Source organism: Pogona vitticeps, chromosome 12, assembly GCF_051106095.1.
Source record: "Pogona vitticeps strain Pit_001003342236 chromosome 12, PviZW2.1, whole genome shotgun sequence".
In the NCBI taxonomy this organism is placed as follows: Eukaryota; Metazoa; Chordata; class Lepidosauria; order Squamata; family Agamidae; genus Pogona; species Pogona vitticeps.
Window position 1 is genome coordinate 9266459 of NC_135794.1, and position 24107 is coordinate 9290565.

General features: G+C 44.7%; 1 protein-coding gene across 4 annotated transcripts in view; it reads right to left on the minus strand.

Moving 5' to 3' along the window:
* The window catches only part of CSK (C-terminal Src kinase), a 103719-nt gene that overhangs the window by 68555 nt on the left and 11057 nt on the right, over positions 1-24107 (minus strand). The window contains exon 1 of one of the 4 annotated variants that reach the window (XM_072982271.2): positions 14858-14953. The exons of 2 other annotated variants lie outside the window; for them this stretch is intronic. In XM_072982271.2, coding sequence (XP_072838372.2) covers positions 14858-14884 — 27 coding nt within the window. In that variant the 5' untranslated portion in view covers positions 14885-14953. Of the gene's footprint in view, positions 1-14443; positions 14672-14857; positions 14954-24107 lie in introns of those variants that run through there. One more of the 4 variants, XM_072982274.2, reaches the window with a different exon arrangement.

Here is a 24107-nt window from a genome sequence, read left to right on the forward strand (position 1 = left end):
ATGAAAACCTCAGTATTCGGGTTTTAATTGCAGTGTTGGCACTTTGAGCTAAATAAGTTGATTTTGTGTTGCAGTTTGGGCACTCGGGGTCAAAAAAGGTTCACCATCCCTGTTCTAGATGATGTGGTCCTAAGGCACCCATTTTGCATCAGCTGCCCTGACTGCCTATGGGTCCCTGGGCTCATTTTAAAGGACTCATTCTAACCTTTAAGCTGGCTGGGTAAAGCAAGTGTGCCAGAGGTTGGGAGCTTGATCCCCCGTTGTCTGATGTATTCTTATTTCTGAACACATTAAGCCAGGGAGCGGAGGATTCATCATAGCACGTACAACATAAAATATGTTTGGACATGTTTAACAAAGAATGTCCCAGGAGCATTAGATTTTTTAAAAAAGAGTAACAGTGCAATGTTGTGTACACTGCCTTTAGGAGTTCGTTTTCGACTTTTGCTTCCACTTTCCATAATTACTTTTCCTTCCTCCTCCAGATTTATTTTTAGGCTCGGCGAGAGGTCTAAAAATTCTCCGGCAGAAGAGAAGGAACAGCAGATGGAGCCAGAAAACACAGGATGGATTGAACGTAGAACCGGCAGAACAAGGGGCGTTTCAGAGGGGTAACGTTCCAAATCCGTGATCCCTCTAATACTCTGCGGCAAAGGTCCTCAACTTTCAACCCTCCAGATGTTTCGCCGGATTTCAATTCTCAGAAGCTACAAGCAACTATGGCCAACTGGTGAGAGAGGCTGTCAGCTAAGGCCCCAAAACATCTGGTGCCCCAAAGGTTTGAGAGTCATCTTTCTGCAGTAGTCATAAACAGCAAAATTTAAATTCGGTCATCCTTCAAGAGGAAGAGAGCAAGACTGCACAAAAGCAAAGCAAAGCAAAACATGCTGCTTATAGACCACCCAATAGCACTCAAAGCAGTCTCTAGGCGGTTTACAATTTAATTATGAAAAGCTACACATTGCCACCCCCTCTCATTGAGTAAAGTGGATACTCAATTTACTGACCTCAGAAGGATGGAAGATTGAGTCAACCTCATGCTGGCTACCTAACATAAGTTACCGAATTTTTCGCACCATAAGACACACTTTTTCCCCACAAAACAAGGGGGTGGAAAGTCTGTGCATCTTATGGAGCGAAGAAAACAGATTATATTTTCCTGTTTTCTTCTCCTAAAAAATTGGTGCATCTTATGGAAAGGTGTGTCTTATGAAGTGAAAAATATGGTAGATTCCAGGCTGTTTCTCTGAATTTTCAAGTCCCTGTAGAAAAAGGAGGTTGGATAGCTTAGTGACTTATGCATCTGGCTGTGAAGCCAGAGGTGGGGAGTTCAATTCCCAGGATGACCCCAGAAGTCATTGTTTCTGTGTACTCTTTATCTAGAAAACCCTGAAAAGGGTCAACAGATGTCAGAATTAACCTGACGGCACACAAATATTATAATTATAAAAAGGTGCATTTCAAGTCCTTTTTAAAGATGGGATTTTCAGAACTACCGTAACCAACTCAGTGCCATAATTTGGCAAATAACCCCATCGGCCAAATGATGGAACTGAAAGCTGTCAAACCAGGAGGAGGTAGAGCACCCCTCTTGCCTCCACGGGGCCACCGTAGAAGGGGCCACTTTTCTGAAGACCCCAAGCAGCAGCATGGACAGCATGGCGGTAAGAGGACTGGCGTATCTCTTGCCAGCCGGACAGCTTCCAGTTTTGTAATTTAGCTTGGAGAGGTGGTGGTCCCACAGAACCACGGGCCTAGGAGTTTATTCACTCTGAAAATCCCACCCTTCGTTCCTTTTAGATGTCAAAAAGTGCACAAAATACATGCAGGAATTCTCCCAATCAATCGCTCAGTAAGAAATAAAATCTACCGGAACTTGGGGACAACGTGTGACACGGCACTGAGATCACGGATGAGCACGATCCCCTTCCTACTAAAATTTATCATGTTCATATGTTGTATATACAGTGGTGCCTCGCTTAACGTTTGCTTCGTTTAACGTTTTTTTCGCTTAACGTTTATTTTTTCAGAGGCAGATTGTGCTTCGTATAACGTTTTTCCCTATGGGCGATTTTCGCATAGCGTTTTTGGGACCATGCTTCGCTTAACGTTTTTGGTTTTAGGTCCCCTGCTTCGCTTAACTTTTTTTTGTTTTCAATTTAAAAAGTGTCTTAGAAGGGTCCAAAACGGTTCTAAATGTTGGATTCGTTAGAGGACCCCTTAAGTCATGTGCAAACCTGATTTGGCTTTGATCTGACGTTTCGTTAATTTTTTGTGAATTTTTGTTTTTTGGCCCATAGGAACCAATGGACCTGTCAAAATCTGACAGCTCCATGCTTTCCTATGGGGGAGAAAACAATTTACAAAAAATTAACGAAAGTTCAGATCAAAGCCAAATCAGGTTTGCACACAACTTAGGGGGTCCTCTAACGAACCCAAGAATTTAGAACAGTTGCTGAGTCTTCATTAATTTTTTGTGAATTTTTTCTTCCCCCATAGGAAATAATGGAGCTGTCAGATTTTGACAGCTGTCAAAAGTTGGGGGAAAAAAATTCACCATTAATTAACGAAAAGTCAGATCAAAGCCAAATTAACTTTTGCATCCGTTTTAGAGGGTGCAGAAACTAATCCAAGCATTTAAAACCATTTTTGACCCTTTTATGACACACTTAATTTTGCAAAAATTGACTTCGCAAAGCCATTGAAACCTATTGAGTCAGCTACAATACATTCCAATGGAGGATACATTGTATCGTTTAACGATGTTTCCTATGGGTTTTTTCGCTTAAGGACAGCAATCCGTGCCTATTGGAACAGATTAACCGGTTTCCAATGCATCTCTATGGGAAATGGTGTTTCGCATAAAGTTTTTTTCGCATAAGGTTTTTTTTTGGAACCAATTAAAAACGTTATGCGAGGCACCACTGTAATTGAAACGACAGTACTTTTTAAGTTGAAACATGTAAACGGGCCAGAGTTATAGGTGCACTAATGAGGCAGTATATCAAATGAATGAATGAATGAATGAATGATGTTGAAGCAGCACCTAGATTAATTTTGGGTCTGGGCATTACACTGTGTGTCTCGAAAACGTTTCAGTCTCAGAAGGAGTCCCCTGGCACGGTAGCTGAATTCCGTCTCTCACTCAACCACACACAAAACCCACAGTGCAGCTGTAGCACCAAAAATAGCTGTGCCGGGTGCCTGTCGTGGCTGTTGGGGTGGAAAGTACAGTATCGGTGGGTGGATCAAGGGGTGCCAGGCAGAATCAGAGTCAAAAGTACATATTTGCCCATACAGAGGCAAGCAAGCATTGGTGCATACACAAGGTAAAGGTAAAGGTTCCCCTTGACATTTAGTCAGTTGTGTCCGACTCTAGGGGGTGGTGCTCATCCCCGTTTCCAAGCCGTAGAGCCAGCATTTGTCTGAAGACAGTATCCGTTGTCATGTGGCCAGCACGACTTAGACCCGGAACGCTGTTTACCTTCCCACCGAAATGGTACCTATTTATCTACTCGCATTTTTGCATGCTTTCGAACTGCTAGGTTGGCAGGAGCTGGGACGAAGCAACGGGAGCTCCCTCCTTCACGTGGATTCAATCTTACGACTGCAGGTCTTCTGACCCTGCAGCATACAAAGGCTTCTGCGGTTTAGCCCACAGCGCCACCACGTCCCTAAGTGCATACACAAAGCACCACACAAACACAGACCAGGAGCGTGGTTTTTCAGCCCCTCAGTGGTTGAAGCACCTGGCAGTGGGGCCAGAGGTTGGGAGTTCAATTCCCCACTGGGCCTCTTGAGAGAAGAGCCAACCTGGGTGGCCTGGGGCCAGCTGCACAGTCCCAGGGCGCCCCCTAGAGGAAGGGAACGGTAAACCACTTCTGAGTATTCTCTATCTGGAAAACCCTGGAAAAATTCGTTGAGATTATGAAGATGTCGCTTCAACAGCTGCAGCCATAAGAGGAAGCACAGATATGGCCTAGGCTGGGAAAATACAAAGAAGAAGTTATGGCGGCTAACGGTAAAAACCGAGTGACACATATACCACTGAAACACCAAAATCAACCTAAAAGGCAAAAACTGCAACTAAAATAAAGGAAAGCAGCCCCATCCAACCTCAGGTAAAAGTCCACAGGAAAGTTTAAGGTCTGCCTGAATAAATTGTGTAGAACAGGGCAATCGGGGAGGTCATCGATGCTGCCCTCAGCGACGTAGAAGAACAGAAAGTTACAATCAACAACAGATCAGACCTAGGAAATACTGGCGTTAAAGCTAAAACGTTGCTCCTGGTGTTAATTCTAAAAAATGTATTTCTTGGCATTAATTGTCTTGGTGACTATTACTTCACGAATTCACTGAATTAATGATCATGACGTATCTCAGATGCCATCTACTTGGGTTTCACGTCTGGTGAATCTGGTGGGTTTTCAAGGTAGTTAAATATTGGTTTTACCATTGCCGCCCCTGGTGAGTTTCCGAGACCGAGCTGGGATTTGAACCCACGCCTCGCGATTTCTTGTCTGTCGCTCTATCTGCTATGCCAGTGGTTCCAAACTTTGGGTTCCTAGCTATTATTCGACTGCAAGACCAGAACTCCTGGCCAGCACAGCTGGTGGTGAAGACTTCTGGGAGTTCTAGTCCAATAACAACTGGGGACTCCAGGGTTGGGAACCACCGCACTACACTCTGATGCCTCACAATTAACTGCATGCCCCATAGTTGATTTCAACTCATGGCAATCCTTTCCAGGCTTTTCTAGGTAGAGAGTACAGTAAAGTGGTGCCTCGCTTAACGACTGCCTCGCTTAATGAGGAAATTGCTTGACAATTAGGTTTTTGCGATCGCAAAAGCAATCGCAAAATGATGGTTTAAATGGGAAAAATCCGCTCCACAATGATTGGTTCCCTGCCTCGGGAACCGGTTTTCGCATTACGACAATCTAAAAAAGCTGATTGTAGCTGGCCCAAAGTTACAAAGGCTGGCTCTCCTCTTGAGGGCACTGTGAAGAATCAAACATCTGACCTCTGGTTCTGCAGCAAGGTGCTCCAACTCACACAGCCATCTATCCAGCCATGTTCTAAGCCAGTGATGGCAAACCTATGGCACGCATGCCACAGCTGGGACAGAGAGCCCTCTCTGTGGGCACGCAAACCATAAGTTGCCATCGAGAAATACTTACCCGTCCTCCAATTCCGGATTTTGGCACTCCCCTCTGCTGGTGCAGTGGTCCAGCGGCGGGTGCAGTGGCGACCATTATCAGTCTAGCCCAATGGGAGACTGGAGGACCAGTAAATATTTCTTTGTTAATACCACCCATGGGGGGGGGGGGGAATCCAAGCAGTGCAGGAGCAGTTGTTTTTTCTAAACTAAAACCTTAGTATTTGGGTTTTAATTGCAGTGTTGGCACTTTGAAATAAATAAATTGATTTTGTGTTGCAGTTTGAGCACTGGGGCTCAAAAAGGTTCACCATCCCTGTCCTAAGCTTTAGTGGTGCATTAGTGACATCATTGCCAGAAGCCCGCTGGCTATTTATACTAGTGTAAATGGAATGCTGTAAAATAGCAGCCAGGTGTGTTTGTTTATTTTTGTTTGTTTATTTATTTGCTTGTTTTATTTATAGGCCGCCTTTCTCCTGATCAAGAGACGCAAGGTGGCTCACAATATTAAAAAGAAGAGAATTAAGCCATAATACGTTAGAACATTTAAAAACAACTACACGCCAATTTAAAAAAAAACATTCAATAGCTAAAAGCAAGTAAACATTAAAGGTATCGTAACTTTAAAAAGGCAATCAATTATGATTGTTAAAAGCCGGCCTGAAAGATGAGTCTTCAGCTGTTGGTGGATGGATAAAAGGGAGGGGGCTAGCTTGATCTCCCCAGGGAGAGGATTTCATAATCTGGGAGCTGCCACAGAGAAGGCCCTCTCTCATTTCCCCATCAATCGTGCCTGTGTTGGCAATGGGACCGAGAGGATCTTAATTGCTGAGGCGGCACATATGGGCAGAGATGGTCCTTCACATACAAGCTTGGGGCAGTGTGTTCCTAGCATGCTCTAACTGTATGACTTGGGGAGCAATGAGGAACCCCAAGAGCGGCGTGTTAACTAGCAGCAGTTCCCCTGTGCAATTTATGCCACTGCACTTACACGAGTGAAAATAACCACAAGGATCCTAGCCACATCTTTTAAAGTTGATTTAAACGATTAAAATGACCAACCTCTCACTCAAATGAGTCCCCAAAGGAACAAGCCAAAGCAATGTGGAAAAGGAATTACAGTTCTCAGACTGTTCGATGCCACTGAAATTACAAGACTTTGAAATAATGGCTACAATCCCGTTTCTTAGCACAGTAAATCACACTAAAGGAGGCCTACTGAACCGTTGAGTCATCTCCCCCATAAGAGTCAAATGAGCTTACTCTAGTGCAATTTACCGTGCTAAACAACAGGATTTCAACCAGTAGCTTTTGAAATTTGGAAGGAATTATAGATAACTAATTTAGTTTTAACACACTAACTCCAAGATCTAAAATAAAATAGAATAATCTGGGGCTACCTCTTGATTAAAATAAATCTTAGCCAAGTTATTGATTAATTTCAGACAGTTACAGAACTAGAACATTAGTAAAGGACCAACACTATCCCTGCTTCAAGGACATTTATTTCTACTGCTGATCTCAGATGGAGCAATAGTTAAGAGGCTGGGTGGCCGAAACACAGCCTCTGTGCCAGAAGTCACCCCTGTTCTTGCAACACTGGAAAGATATCCTTCTCGGTTTCTCAAAATATTGAGAACAAGAAGAACCCTGTTCCAGAATGTTTGACTTGCTTATAGAAGGAGAATGGCTTTTGGTTTAGTTTTGTGTTATTCTGATGGTGAGGGAACAAGAATAACATGATACAGTGGTGCCTCACTTAACGATTATCTCGTTAAACGACAAAACTGCTTTACAATGAAGTTTTTGCAATCGTTATTGTGATCGCAAAACGATGTTCCTATGGGGAAAATTCACTTAACATGATATTGGGATGACCTGTGGTTACTTTTTTCCTTCCAGCACGTTATGTGTCCCATGTTGGTCAGCAGGAGAGTCCAACGGGCCCCCAGATCTGCCACAATGACCCACTACTGGGCTACAGCCTTGGTCTAGAGAAGATTGGGGAATTTCTTGTCTTTCAGCTTAAATTTACAGCACAGGGCAGGTAGGGCAACTGCATTGTCATGGGAGGTAGCACATCCGTTATAGGTTTTAATCCAAACTTTACAAGTCTCTAACCTTCTTCTCAAAATAGGCTCAGAAGCCTGGGTTTTTCTGAGTGGCGGCAGAAGACAATAACTAATTCTAAGCCTCACCTCAAACCTTTTGAGGTTCAAACTAAAATCTAGAGCACATCCACACATACCCCCATGATACCAGAATCGCCAAGCCTCTACTGGCACAGTGTTATCAGGGAGTCAAAAATAGAAAAGAGGGTGTATGTCATGGGTAGCTCAAGACAGCAGGGATTCACTAGCACCTCTCTCGGGGACCAGCAAGAGTTTATGAGCTCCATCTCTTTAACAGTAGCCATAATAAGATTTATTTTAAATTAGGCATCTGGAATGAAATAACCAAAAGGAAGAACGAACCTTCTACAACCCGAATTGTGAACCAACAGGCCTCAAAACCAATTGATGAGTCCAAAATGTGCTCAGAGGCACCCTCTTCCTCTCCTCTGGCTAGTGAATCCTGGGGTGCTAATTAGAAGAAAAATGAAAAACAAAGCAATCCTAACAAGTCTGAAATCCAACCACCCCTAACATATCTCATCTCGTGCTCCTTTGAGGAAAAGCAGGATGCAAACGGGCAGAAAAAGAGGTTTCTCTCTATCGCTCAACTGAAATCTATTTTCCTATAATTTAAGCCCATGGGATTTTATCCTACCGTCCGCAGGAAGCAGGAAACAACACTTTGCCTTCTTCAGGTATCCAATGAATGAATTCTCCTCCCTTTCTTCTCCAGGTTGAAGTAATCCAACCCTATAAATTCTTCCTTGCCTTCAGCTGCCTGCCGTCTCTACTCCCCACTTCGAAACCTGCTCCAGGTCTCTATCAACAGAGATCAGGAGGGCATTCCCTTCCAGATGTTGCTGGGCTGTAATGCTCTTCATGATCTGAAAGATACTGCGGTCCGACTCCGGAAGAACCAATTCCCCCCACAACCCCACAGTCTACAGAAAAGGTGAGCAGTCTATGGCCTACATGTCGCCTGCAGGGAGACTTCTGTGTAGACCAAACCCCAATCCTTAAAAAAAAAAAAAGTCACTGACTTTTTAAAATCAAGACTTTAATCAAGAGGTTTAAATCAAATCCAGAGTGGATTTGATTTAAATCATGATATCAACTAAAAAAAAAAATTGGGGTTTTCTGAAAATTTAAATTTAAAGAAAAATTTAAACTGTGATTTATATCGATTTTTTAAATAATTAAAAAATTATTCATGATTATCCACTCTGCTTTGAACAAATAAAAGGTATGGTTTAGATACTTCCAGTGCATGCAATTCTCCTTTAAACTCCCAATCTATTTTAGTCTCAAAACAGTTTTTTTGGGGGGGTAGGGGAAGGTAGGTGTACCAGAGAACAGTGGTTCTCAACCTTGGGTCCCCAGATGTTCGTGGACTGCAACTCCCAGACACCTTCACCACTATCTGTGCTGGCCAGGATTCCTGGGAGTTGTAGTTCAGGAACAATCTGGGGATCCAAGGTGGGGAACGACTGCCCTAGAGAAGCAGAAAATGGGATGCATGCAGCCTTCCCAGCTGCCGACATACAGTCTATTACCGTCCTCAAATGCAAAACCCACAACCGGACACAGCGCTCTGGATGAGAATGATAGCACAGAACAGGGTGGATTTGATTTAAATCAAATTGACTTAAATGACAATTTAAATTTAAAAAACAGGATTTCTTCTTGACAATTTAATTTTTTAAAAAAATCATTTGCCTTTAAATTGTAATTTAAATCCTTTTTAAAAAAAAACAAGCATTGATTTTTATCCACCCTGGCACAGAATGTAAAATACACTACATGCATATATAAGATGTACAGCCCGTTATGTTATGTTGTGCTCAGTGGCATTTACTCCATACTTCAATTCTAGAGGAACATAAATTGCCTTGATGTTGTGCTTATATGGCAAGGGTGAAAAACCCCACTCTTCTCTACTTATTTATTATATCTTGTAACTGTCTTTGTCCTTTCTTTTTTATTCATATAAAAGCACTGCACAATTTAAAATTACGGATGTACATGAAATCTATGTAAAATTAAAAAAAATTTAAAATGTTAAGAACATTAGATTTTTTTGTCCTTAATCAAAGTTCCGTGCATAGTGAACAAATCTTAAGTTCATAAAACACAACATACCCATTAACTAAACACCACGAATCCGATAAGATAAAAGGAAGCTGAAACTAGCGGCAACATGTAAAAAAAAATCCAAAGATAAAATCAGCAGCAACAATTAACTAAAGAAGAGCTAAAAGCAGTCAAGAGAAAGCAAACAGGAAGTTGCCATTGGGAGTGGCTCTCATAACAGGCTTGGGAATCTGCAGCTCTTCGGAGGCTGCAGAACTACAGCTCCCATCATGCCTCACCACCGGCTATGGTGGTCAGGGCTAACGGATCCTGCAGTTCAACAACCCCTCCTCTGTGTGCCCACTGGCTTACCAAATGTGGGCCTCATAACATGCACAAACTCCCATAAGAGCTGAAAAAAGAACACAGGGTCCCAATCCTAACCGAGATAAAATCCGCATCGTTCCCCTTCTAGATCTTCCACTTCCTAGAACAAGGCACCACCTGATCTCATCTGATTTTTGGAAGCCAAACAGGGTCAGCCTTGGTTCATGCTTAGACTACCCGGGAGCATCAGAAAGGGTTAGGAAAAATCTCTTTATGAAACCCAAGCGCAGTCCGAGTTGACAAGAACAGGCAGGATGGACTAAGGGTTGTAGCCAGCCCATGTCCATCGTCTGCGTCCCTTCCTTCCACCCGTAAGACTGTCACTTCTTCCACTTCTCAACTGCTGCTCCTGCTCTAATCCCAGTCACCCTAGTGAGCCAAGAGACTGAAAAAGCTTCAGGTCATGTCTCTCTCTGGAAGACGAGATGTGTATCCGCACTGCACAATGACAACCACTTGATACTATAACCATCACTCTGCAGTCCTCCAGAATCTTGGGGTTTATAGTTCAGGAAGGTGTGCGCACCGTCTCTGCCGGACAGCTGCAACATATTGAAATTTTAAGGGCCTCACCAAACTACAAACCACAGGGTGGCACCGTATGGAACTTTGGGCAGCTAAACGCACAGATTCAAACAAAAAGTTAAGCATTTCAGGAATTTATTAACATAAAAGTGAAGGGGTATTTCATAAATATTTTAACCAAAATAGTACTTTTAAATACTGGGTGTTGGGGAGTTTGCAACGTCATCTAACTACCTTCTAAACGTAACTTTCCAAGTTCTGGACAGGAGCAATCAGTTGAAAGAACAGAGAAGTAGAGACCAGCATCCTTTTCAAAATAACATGCACATCAAGAGGTGCATGATATTTTGAAAAGAATGCACATCGTTTTTGCATGTGCATCCTTTTGAAAATATTCTTGCGCATCGTTTTTGCATTTTTTTTCCTTCTGGTCATATTTATCACTTCCTGGAACACAACCGAGTGAGTGCAAAGCTTAGAATACAGCTGGGGAACGTGGAAAGTCAGGCAGGACGACCGTGCACGTCATTTACACAGTTCTCCATTCCCACCGTATGAAGAGCCTATCCACAGCACGCTAGAAGAATTTGTTTGGAACCTGTCCATCTCTATTTTTACTTTACAGAGAAAAAGAAATAAAGAGAGGGAGGCTGTAGTCCAGATAAATGCACTTTGAAATCAATTACTCATCTGAAATATATACAGTGGTGCCTCGCACAACGAGTGCCTCACACAACGATAAATTCAGACAACGATGGCTTTTTCGGAAAAATTTGCCGCCTCACACAACGATGTTTCCTATGGGGAATTTTCGCACAACGATTTTGGGACCATGCTTCAGAGAACGATTGCATTTTGGGTCCCCTGTTTCACTTAACGATTTTTTTTAACCAATTAACATCGTTGTGCGAGGCACCACTGTATATGAATCTGCACCCAGACCAAAAACATCAGATGCAAGAATTTTTTTCGTTTGTTTGTTTATTTACTGCCCATCTATACCTACCCTCAACATCAAATAACAGCAACAATAACCAAACGTAAGCATGATATATCGTAACATAACCCCGCTGACGATGAAAGCTAAATCCAAGAAAGCACCCTTCATTTACTTTAAATGGCCAAAAACCTTGTTGGGTCTCTTGTCCGTGCAACACGAATAGTTGTTCCAGCGATGTGTCCGTTCACCACAGCCCTTTCCATAACAATTCTCCCTCATGTAAAGACGCAATACGATTCCAGTGAAAGTGTTGGGAAGCTCAAGCACATTCCAGCAGAGAACTTCCCCTGAAAGGCTTTCCCCTCTTATACCGTGTTTCCCCCAAAATAAGACAGGGTCTTATATTAATTTTTGCTCCCAAAAATGCATTAGGGCTTATTTTCGGGGGATGTTTTGTTTTACAGTCATGTCATCTTCTGGTTGCTGCAACAATGCTGCACAATGGGTTTCGTTGAACTGGGGCTTATTTTTGAGGTAGGGCTTATATTACGAGCATCCTGAAAAACCATATTAGGGCTTATTTTCAGGTTAGGCCTTATTTTCGGGGAAACAGGGGAGGAGAAGAGTCGCAACAGACCGCTTCCTCTAGAACAGCAGCAACCAGTCCTGGGAAAGAAGATTTTTATCTCCTCGGCCCTGTGTGGCCAGATTGGGAAATGCTGACTCTTGGTCAAGGGAGGGCCCTTACTTAGTCCAGCAAAAAAAAAAAAAAAAAAATCGTCCGGGGAACATTTCTGACAAGACAAGAACATCTTGGAAAAACCAGAGTGTTTTAGAACAGGGGTTCCCGACCTGGAGGCTTCAGATGTTTTTGGACTGAAGCTCCCAGAAATCTTGGCCAGCACACCTACTGGTGAAAGGTTCTGGGAATTTTACTTCAAGACTGCCTGGATAACTCAGTGGTTTAGGTTTAACATTAGGGACTAGCTCCTTAAAGACTGGAGGCACAAACATCTGCAAACTGCACTTCATTCAACTTATGGGGATCCAAGGAGGGGTTTCAACGGATGTGAAATGCCTGAGGAATGGTTTTCCCAGTGCTACCCCCCCCCCTGTCAATTTCCATTTATTTATAGTTGATTTAAAATATTTTTACTTCACCTTTCTTCTTAAAAAGGGCCCAAGGCAGCTTACATCATTGAAAGACAACATTTAAAAGCTACAAGCAGTAAGTATGCAAATATTTTGAAGACTCAAACAAATACCACACTAAAAATGGCAAACAAAATCAACGCCAAAAGCACATTCAAAGCAGTAAGGCACAACAATGTATTTAAGAGCCCCACACAGACAGTCAACCACTGGGGGAAAGTTTGCCTGAAGAGAAAGGTCTTTTGCCTGCTTGTGAAAGGAAAGCGAAGATGGGGCCAGTCTGGTCTCTGGTGGGAGGGAGTTACAAAGTCCAGGAGCAGCTACAGAGAAGGTCCTCTCCTGTGTCCCCACCAAACGCACCTGTGAAGGTCGCGGGACTAAGAGTAAGGCCTCCCTTTATGATCTTAACACCTGGGCAGGCACATAAAGGGAGACACCGTCCTTTATAGGTTAAAACCAGCACTTTGAATTGTGCCTGGAACAACACATGGCAAAACAGGAATTTGAACCCAGGTCTCCTTGGGTCGTCGCAGATAGGGGGAAGTTTTCTATGACATGTCATATTTTTTCTGCAACTTATGTTGAGTTTATGGGGGGTTGGACATATTTATAAGTAAATATTCTGTTCTCAATCATCCCAGAGTGCAGGACATGCAACAAAGGGTTCAAGTTAAAGGGAACCAGATTTTGGTAAACTATCAGGAAAAATTTCCTAACTATTAGAGTAGTACAACAGTGGAACCAGTGACCTCGGGGGTTGGTGAGTGCTTCAACACTGGAGGCATTCTAGAAAAACTTGGATAATCACCTGTCAGATATACTTTGATGGTACAGTGGTGCCCTGCAAGACTATGTTAATCCGTTCCATTGAAATCGCTGTTTAGCGAAAACATTGTCTTGCGAAAAGCATTTCCCCACTGGAACGCATTGAAATCCGTTTAATGCATTCCAATGGGGAAAATAGTCATCGTTGTGCGAAGATCGCCCATAGGGAAGCCATTTTGTGAAGTGCCGATCAGCTATTTAAATCGCTGTCTTGCGAAGCATCAGTCCCAAAAACACCCGTTTTGCGAAGATCACCCATAGGGAAGCCATTTTGCGAAGCCACTGATCAGCTGTTTTAATCATTGTCTTGTGAAGCATCGGTCCCAGGGGAAAAAAACCGTCTTGCGAAGCACGGACTGAAACACTGTCCAGCAAAAATCGCCCATAGGAAACCCGTCATGAGGATTCGTCGTTTTGCAGGATAATCGTCTAGTGGAGCACCACTGCATTCCTAGCCTTGAGCAGGGGGTTGGACTTGATGGCCTTGTAGGCCCCTTCCAACTTCCCTTTTCTACGATTTCTATGATAACCTGATGACAGAGACCAGATTACTTACTCATCATGTTTGAACTTGTTTATGGGTTCAAATATAGGTTGTGGAGAAAATGTGAAATGTCATAGAAATCCTCCCTGTGGAGTGTAGGACTAAGACAAGAGTATTCCGATCCTGCACTCCACCCATTACAATACGCTGGCTCTCAGGCAACATTACGCCTCCCCAACAAACAAACACTTGCTTTTAGAATTCACGAATGATCGATATTAGAGCAAAAACGATCTCCCCATTCAGCCCAGCGTTGTTTACTCTACTAGGGAGAACAGCCGCTGAGATGCACAGGCAAGGATTTTTAAAAATAACATTCACATGCGCTATAAAATCTTGGAGATGCCCAGGATCAAAAGTAGGCCAATGCCAAGCGCATAGTGTGCTGCTGAGCTCCATGGTCTCTGACCAGCCCTCTGCCTTCCCATACGGTCGAAGCGGCGCGGCTCCCCTTCTCTCCCTTACTCTTTTCTGATTACTGGTCAGGATGGATGCGACTTTGTCATCCTCAGCAGAGGAGGCTGGACAGTGGCAGAGAAGAGGAGGAAAGGGGGGAATCCGGAGCCCTCACTGCCCCAGCCTTCCTCGTCCTCCTCCTCCTCCCAGCTCAACCCTCGACGTACGCCAGTGCGTACATGCCTGGCACCCCCTGCTGCTTTCCCAGCCCAGAGCGAGACACCCTCGAAGCAGAAAGTGGCAGGGCTCTTGGCAACACCGAGACTCACATACCCAAGCTGAGGGTTGGCAACATCAGCAGCATCACACCAGACTCTTGCAAGCCCCTGCTCCACCGCCACCATCACCATTCCATGGTTAGCACGGTGCCGTCCCAGAGAAGCATTCCTCTTGGCTGCACGGATCTCAAGTCCGAAAGTGGGACACACACACACACACCGAAGGTTGCAATTTCTAAAAATGGGTTTCGCGTCCCTGCATGGGCAAAGCCCTGCATGGGGGGGGGCAGAATGGGAGGGGAGGCAGCTAAGAGCCTTGGAATGTGCCTGAACCTATATGGATTTTAAAAATTGAAGAGAATGTGGCTTGGGGGGGGGGAGAGTTGAATGTGCAAGTGGGCAGCAAACAGGGGTGAGAAGAGAGCCAGCCAGAGAGGAAGAGATGGGGAGAAAGAGAGGAGCCACTTACGAGACCAGAGCAGAATCTGAGCAGCATCTTGAGTTACATAACCCCGGAGAGGCAGCAAGGGACGCATGGAAGCTGTCAGGCTTCACATGAAGATCTCTCCCCCACCCACCCACCCCACCCCACCCGCGGCCGCCACCGCTTCGCATCCTCTCCTCGCTGGCGGTCTCAGGGAGCCGGGGAGGGGGATGAGGGAAGCCGCTCGGTGGCTGCAGCAGCAGCAGCAGCAGAAGGAAAGCGGAGACTGCAGTACCATCGCCGGGGACGCTCTCGGGCAGCCGGCTTCTCCGCCGCCCGGACGGACGTGCCACAAATCCGTCGCGAGGTCTGCAGCAAAGGAGCGCCGGGTATGTGTGTGGCTGGAAACGAGGAACTGCACAAGGCATCACTCCCGTGGGGCAAGCAGACTAGCTGACTGAACCCCCCACACACACACATATACTCCTGACAAGTCGTATCCATCTGAGCAGGTTTCCCGATGATCCTCCCCCCCAGGCTGGATGGCAAAGGGCGATGGCAAGCCTTTCCTTAAATGCACAGGGTATAAAAGATGCAGCTGCACCTTTTGGCCCAAGATAAGATCACCCGCCTGGCCTGGGATGCCCAGAAACGGGCAGAATTATGGCACAGGTTTAAGCTCCCATCTCCTCTGCTCTGAGAACGGGGTAGAGGCGTGGCTTTTGGACAAAGAAAAAGGAAGAATTGGTGCTGAACGTGTACCGAAAACACTAAAGGAGAAGCCAACTGGGGAAAAGGATCTTTTGAATTAAGAATTGTTCGGCACGTCCGTCCCAGCTCAAAGAAGAGACAGAGCTACTACTGGACATTGTTGGCTGGGGGGGGGGGACTCTGGCAGCTTCAGTCCAAAATGCAACTGTACCAAACACTGGGCCGTGTTGGTTACAGATGATGGGCATTGTAGTCCAAGACCTCTGGAGGGCAACCACATTAGGGAGAGGCTCAACTACACAAATGGCTCACAGTAGGACCCAACACAATAAAGAGAGAAAAATGATCTGCATAGAAAGACACAACAGAAGACAAAAACATCAACAATCTAAAACGCGAAACACAGCAGATAACGCGCAAAGAAAAAAAAAAAGATCTAAAAACAGCCGAGCACAAGCAACCCCCAAACCATATGTTAATGTAAGCTTTCTCCAAGACCTAGAAATGCCTTTGTGTTTAATTAAGACAATTTTAAATTACAGGTATGGGGAACTACAGAGCAAGATTTCTGACAGCTTGAAGGTATTAATAACTATATTCATACATACTGTATACGGAACATATGCAAATTACACCAAGCCGCTTTATGAAGGGAACAAGAAGGTCTTGCCATAAAACAGTGCAGAGTGGCGTGCTCCTCACTCAGGCAGGCTTGTCTTCAGAAAACCCTGCCATTCCTTTCCTTCACCAGCTCTCCATTCTCACCCCCCCCCATGATCACTGGTGTCCTGGTAGCCCCCAGTTGACTTGAAGTCAACAACGTCCTTGCTTTTTAAGCACCCAGCACTGCAGGAAACGAAAGGGTGCCAAGCTCTTTCCATCCCAGTATCTCTCGGAGCCATTTCAAAATTAAGTTTTGACTGACTCTAATTGGCAAGTAATTTAATTGCTCGTAAACAGACCCAATAGGGGGAAAGAAAAAAGAAAAAACACAGAGATACTGAAAATCCACCCTCTGGTCAAAGAACCGAATGCCAAGATGCTGAGTAGGAGAAAAGGTATTTGTTTTGTATGGAAGAAGCACTCAGATGCTTATCTGACATGGAAGACTGAAGCTGGCTATTATGATGATGATGCCGTCTAGTTCCTTATCGAAAATCTGCTAACTCTTAATCGCATTGTCCCCTAGACTTCCCAAGATTGGTACTGCCCCATCCAACATTAATCTTCTCCTGGCTCCTGACTGTTATTGAGCTGAAATCTTCTCCATGTCTTTTTTTTTTTAATGGATAATCATCCTAAGGCTCAGGACGGCTTTAGTTTCCAGAACTGTACTTCCCTTTGTAAGAACCCTATTAAAACAGCTGGCCTCTCGGCATCATCCATTCCAAATACAGTAACTTGAGTAATTTGAACATTGCCATGTGCTTCACTTTAATCTCAGTGATACCTGCTATTATGATTCACTACTACTGTATTGTCAGTAGTTGGCTGGATAGCTCAGTGGTTTAGGTATCTGGCTACAGAGCCACAGGTTGGGAGTTCAATTCCCCACTCCAGAGACCCTAGGTGATCTTGGGCAATCTGTACAGTCCTAGGATGCCCCCAAAAGAAGGGAATGGCAAACTACTTCTGTGTATTCTCTACCTAAGAAACACTGAAAAGGGTCACTATAAGTTGGAATTGACTTGATGGGATACACACACATATATACATTCTTGTCATTGTCATCGTCATTATTCTTTTGTATCTGATTAAGTGGACCATTAAGTGCAGGGAAATCGTCCCAGAGGGAGACCACAACTGCGATACAAGGAGATCTGCAAGTGGGACCTGAAGGCCTTAGGAATGGACCTCAACAGATGGGAAACCCTGACATCGGAGCGTTCAGCCTGGAGGCAGGCAGTGCATCACGGCCTCTCCCAATTTGAAGAGACCCTTGTCCAGCAGGCAGAGACCAAGAGGCAGTCCCGAAAGTTGCAAAACCAGGGAGCTGGACAGGTGACAGATTGGATTTGCCTTCAGTGTATAAGGGACAGTCACTATCGAATTGGCCTCCTCAGCCACACTAGATGCTGTTCCAAGACCTCTCTTCAAAACACGTTACTATAGTCTCTCGAGACTGAAGGGTGCGTACTAAGTGGACCATAATCCATACAAACATATGCCACATAAAATTTGTTAGTCTTTACGATACTACAAGACTCAGTAACATGGCTATGCAAAACAGACCACTAGTCCCAAACAGAGTTGACCCATTGAATCAGTGAGATTTATATATGTACTTCCAACTATTCAGTGAACTTCCAACTACTCAGTGACTTTAAGTGGCCATTCTAGTTCAGGAGAACACGGGATTTAGGCTGCTATTATCACCACAGGTAAAGGTAAAGGTTCCCCTTGACAATTTTTGTCCAGTCGTGTTCGACTCTAGGGGGCAGTGCTCATCCTTGTTTCCAAGCCATAGAGCCAGCGTTTTGTCCGAAGACAATCTTCCGTGGTCACATGGCCAGTGCGACTTAGACACGGAACGCTGTTACCTTCCCACCGAGGTGGTCCCTATTTATCTACTTGCATTTGCATGCTTTCAAACCGCTAGGTTGGCGGGAGCTGGGACAAGTGACGGGAGCTCACTCCGTTGCGTGGATTCGATCTTACGACTGCTTGGTCTTCTGACCCTGCAGCACAGGCTTCTGCGGTTTAGCCCACAGCGCCACCACGTCCCCTATTATCACTATAATCAGCATCATATCACAGCTATGCATATGGCCCTTTGTAAAGGATGAGTTCAAGGGGTCCCCATCCCACAGATGCTTCCAACCTGAATACAGATACAGTAGGGCAAAGGACAAGGTGGAACCCTTTCCACATTCTGCATACAAAAGCATACAAAAGTTGAAGGTAGTTGAAACTATGCCCTCACCTGTAGGCAGCAAAGTCCTGTAGGGGACAAGGAAATGGCACACAGCTCTCTTATCCAACACGATGCCTCTTCTAGGATAGGCTTCCTCTTCATCCTCCTACAGTGGTGCCTCACAAGACGAGTGTTCTGTTTTACAACGAAATCGCATAACGATGAAGTTTTTGTGATTGCAAAAGCGATCACAAAACGATGTTTCCTATGGGGGAATTTTGCTTTGTGATGATCGGTTCCCTGCTTCGGGAACCAATTCTCGCAAAATGACAATTTTCCTACAGCTGACCGGTGGTTTCAAAATGGCCGCCGGGTAAAAAAATGGCTGCCCGCTGTTTTCTAGGACGGATTCCTCGCTGCACGGGCAGCGAAAATGGCCACGCTATGGAGGATCTTTGCTGGATGGTGAGTTTCAAGCCCATAGGAACACATTAATCGGGTTTTAATGCGTTTCTATGGGCTGTTTAATTTCGCTTTACGATGTTTTCGTTCTACAGCAATTTCGCTGGAACGAATTAACATCGTAATGCAAGGCACCACTGTGCTTCCTTTTTCCTCTCCAGGCAAGAGTCACCAGATCATCCCAATGACCATGCCCTGCCTTCTCTGGGCACATCACAGACGCCACAATGGCTGTGGCAGCTGTTGGGGATGACTGGGTGGGACACAACTGAAGAAGATGCACATCCCCAAAGCAGAAACACTCAACATTTCTTGGGTTGCTTATATTAAAGTTCTCCAAATGGCCTGCTCCCATTTGACCTGGACCCCAAAGGAAGGGTTGCTACTGGCCATGTAAAGACAATCCAAAGAAGAAAACAGGTAAGCACCAGGTTGGTTGGTTTTTTTCTCCCCAAAACTATCCGAAGAATTCAACAAGAATGTCTTCGTTCTGTTTGCAAGAACCGACACATAAATAACTGTGCTTCAGTTGAAATGTCACCGTCTGGAGCCTTCCTGCTCACCAGTGAGCCAGGCTTGGCCTTTTATAGGTGACACCATTCCACTCCCCCTCTTCACTTCCTGCTGCTTTCCCTCAACCTTCCCTCAGCAATCCATGCTGACTGAGTCAAAGAATCTCTTCCCAAAGTCCTCCCATCCGACTTTTCCCTTTTAAAGATCCCCATCACTCCTGCAAATCTTGGGGGCTCCTCAATCCACCCACTGCCCACGTAGTCATCTACGCTGACAGATTACCACATAAGGCTCCACACTCTGAAGCAGGCTTGCTGAATTATGCAGAACTAGAATGCTCGTCTGCATAATGCGTGCCATTTGCATAAGCATGCAGTTTGTAAAAACTGATATGTCAAAAAGAACCCAAAACAGTACCATCAAGTTCTTGTCTTAAAACAAATATGCTGGCAAAAACTGTTCTGCATGCACAATTTGTCTATCAACAGGAAGCCTTTTAGATATCTTTATTGCCTTTTCTTTTTGAAGTCTTTCTGTGTGTGATACACACACACACACACACCGTCTTCTCCTTTCACTATTTCCTCCAGGCATGGAAATGGTCAAAAGGATAAATACAGCCATCATCCAGAAAGAATGAGGAGAAAGCTTTGTGGGTCATGTGCTATCAAGTCAATTCTGACTCTTTCTAAGGACATAGCCTGACACCATGTCCAATACATTCTAAAAATCCCATGCCTAGCTGTAGGGACCTAGATAATCGCTGCTGGGGCAGACTGGGACAACAGGAGGGCCAGATCTGGCCTCAGTGCTTAAGATTCCTCATGTCTGCTACAAGTCCTTGATCGCAGAATGCCCCAGAGATGTAAGGACCAGGTGTGATAAGCAAAATTAATCCCACCCCTTCTTGCATATTATAGTACTCCAACTTTCGGGGCAGTACATGTCTACATACGAGCTGCTAAGAAACACAAGCAAGAAGGTGTTATGGTACCCATACTGTATTCTGAACAAGCTGACATCCCAGAGGCATCCATCTAGCCACCGTGGGAAAGGGGAAGTATACCAGATAGGCTACTGACCCTATCCAGCAGGCCTCTTCCTCTATTGGTAAACTATTGCCCAGTGGAAGTTTTTCCCCCCCAATAGAACCATTGCATGTTTTGTTTGCTTGTTTTCAAATACTGAATCACAAATGGTTGCCATATTTACTGCATAATACAGCTTCCATTCCTGGACAATAACAGACACAGCCATTGAGTAAATGCAAGAGTCGGTAATGCCTTTTATTAGACCACTAAAAATAAAACAACTAGCAAGCTTTTGTGAATGGAATCCACTTACTCAGACTCTAAGCACACATCCTTCATGGATGGTGCCACCCACCCACCCAAAAAAAGTCCAGAAATGGACGTTTCATATCTGGCAGAGTTGGTAAGTTCTTCTTGTGAGGCTGGGCCTCTTACTATCACATAGTAGGGTCATTATTTTGTAATTTTAGATAGTTCTCAATTTAGACTTTGGGCTGTGCTTCTAAAGCCCACACAAAATATATCTTGCTAACATATACCAGCAAATAGGTGTAGGCACCAAGGCCAAAGCAGAGGTCCACCTTAGAACTCTGGATTATTTGCCCCCATACACAACGAACAGAAGAACCACCTTAATATGACCTCAACCCATCTTTACCTAGTAGCCTCTCAGCCAATGGCTCTCAGCAGATAGTGTGAAAATACAGTGGTGCCTCGCTTGACGAGGATAATCTGTTCCAGCAAAATCATTGTAGAACGAAATCATCGTCAAGCGCAAGTAAAAATCCCACTGAAATGCATTGAAAACCGGTCCAATGCATTCCAATGGGCGAGTTACCTCAGCGTCCAGCGAAGATCCTCCATAGGGTGGCCATTTTCTGGTGCCTGTAAAGCAAGGAATCCGTCCTAAAACACAGCGGGGAGCCATTTTACACAGCAGGTGGCCATTCTGAAAGCCCGACGATCAGCTGTTTTGATCATTAAGTGAAAAATCAGTTCCCGAAGCAGGGAACCGATCATCGTGAAGCGATTTTTCCCTATTAAAACATCATTTTGCGATCACAATAGGGATTGCAAAAACTTCATTGTTAAGCGATTTCGTCTAACGAGGTAATCGTCAAGCAGGGCACCACTGTAGTATGAAAATTCTTTGGAGTCTCAGCAGACCACTTAATATACTTCTGTGCTCCAAAACAAAGCACATATAGAACTCAGTGGGACTGCAATCTGACAGTGATAAAGGATTACATCTGATCGCCCTGGAAGCCATCTACGTTAGTGGCCCCTCCATGTACGCACTCCATCCCAGATCCAGATAAAAATAGTCTCTGCTGCTGGACCAAAAGGGGCTGGCTTGAGCAAAAGAGCAGGATCAGGCTATTCCGCAATATCCCGTACATCTTCTGATCACTGGGAAACAGATCACATTTTGAACCATACAAGTTGAAGCAAAATTGAAAATGGGAACTATTTCTCTGTCCGATCACACCCTTCCACTCTTTTTCTATCTTCAATGTCACCATAAAAACAACAATATTATAAAAAAAATAGATTCTAGGCCAGGCCACTGAGAAGCATTTATAAAGAGGCTTTTTTTTTTAGTAGACTAGACTGCTGCCATATTATGAAGATCACAGCTTTTCTGGATTGGTAGCCTCCTCCATAATGTCCATAAGGTCCCTTCCAACGCTGTAGTTCCAAGATGATGACCATGATGGAGATTATCATCATCTAGCCCTGATCAAAATGGCCTGGATCTTCCTCAATAGAAACAAGAGTAATCAAGTGCTGGATTAAGTATGAACATGTTTAATGGCTCCATAACCTTTTCATAGACTGTCTAATAAAGCCAGTAGTTTATGGATGACAGTTTCAAACCTTACGGCACATACTGAATAGAGGAAGCTCTGTGGGTTATCAGGCTACTCAGATATTTTTCCCCTTGATCTTTTTTTCGGTAGAATTGTCAGGGATTAAACATGGGACCTTCCGCATGAAAATGGCATGCTCTATGTCCACCATGTAGGCCCCTTCCCCAACACATGCACATATAAGCTGCCGATCTCTGATGGACCTTGTTTGGGACGCCAGCGTTCTGCACCACAAATCTACACATCAAGCAAACTGAGCCACTGATTGCACACATTTGCATAATTGGTACACAGGAGTTTTAGTCTCATCTGCACTTCTTCCCCCCCCCTCCTCTCTCTCTCACACACACAAAACCATACACTTCAGCCGCCATCCTAAGGGCGACTTTACAGTACTGTATACTTGTCAGTATCTTGGTTGTGATATTCTAACCTCATGCAGCAATTTCTGGATTTTTAAAAATGTATTTTTACACACACACCCAGTTAGAGGAACAAGCAACCAAGCACCCAGATTTTTTTTTTTTTTAGATTCACAGCAGATAGTTGTGTTTTGTTTTTAAAGAACTACCCTTGTTCAAGGGGAGCTTTTAATTTGTCCCTCACAAAGATCACTCCACTTCAGAACTTGGAAAGATTTCCTTCTTCTGGGCTAGAATCCACAGAATCTCCCAGATTCCCCTGAGTTCACGGCAAAGACCTTCTCCCAAGCTTCCGGGTGGTGAAGACGAGAAGGGATGGTGAGGAGCTCCAGAAGGATCTCTCCAAACTGGGAGAATGGGCGGCAAAATGGCAAATGGATTTCAATATAAGAAAATGTAAAGTAATGCACATTGGGGCAAAAAAAAAAAATCAAAACTTTAGTTATCAGCTGATGGGTTCTGAGATGTCCATGAGGGATCAGGGAAGAGATCTTGGTGTGCTGGTGGACAGCTCGATGAAAGTGTCAACCCAGTGTGCGGTGGCCATGAAGAAGGCCAATTCCATGCTCGGTATCATTACAAAGGAGACTGAAAATAAAACAGCCAACATTATAATGCCATTGCACAAAACGCTGGTATGGCCACACCTGGAGTATTGCATACAGTTTTGGTCGCTGCACCTCAAAAAAGACATAGTGGAACTGGAAAAGGTGCAGGAGAGAGCGACTAAAATGCATACTGGGCTGGGGCACCTCCCTTATGAGGATAGGCTACAGCTTTTGGGGCTCTTTTCAGTAGACTAAAGGTGCCGGGGGGGGGGGAACATGTTTGAGGCACATAAAATTATGCAGGGGGTGGATAAAGTGGATTGAGGGAAGTTCTTTTCCCTCTCACACAATACTAGAACCAGGGGAGATCCACTCCAATGGAGTGTTGGGAGCGTGAGAACGGACAAAAGAAAATATTTCTTCACCCAGCGTGTTGTTAGTCTGTGGAACCCCTTGCCACAGGATGTGGTGATGGCATCTGGCCTAGATGCCTTCAAAAGGGGATCGGACAGATTTCTGGAGAAAAAGTCCATTGCAGGTGACAAGCCATGATGTACAATCCCCAGGCTTAGAAAAAAAGGGACCTCCAAATGCCAGATGCAGGGGAGGGGTGTCAGGAGACAGGCCTCTCGTGGTCCCATGAGCGATCAGAGGCATCTGGTGGGGCCACTGTGAGAGACAGGGAGCCGGAGTAGATGGGCCCTTGGCCGGATCCAGCAGGGCTTTTCTGAGGTTCTTCAGCTCTGCTCGACTCTTCTTCTGAGCTTACTCGTTCCTGGCCATCCTCTTAACTAGTACGGCAATGAAACTGCCTCCTTCTCAGCTTCCTGCTTGTCCCCACAGAAAGCCTGTTTGTGGGCGTCAGACATCTTGTGAGACATGC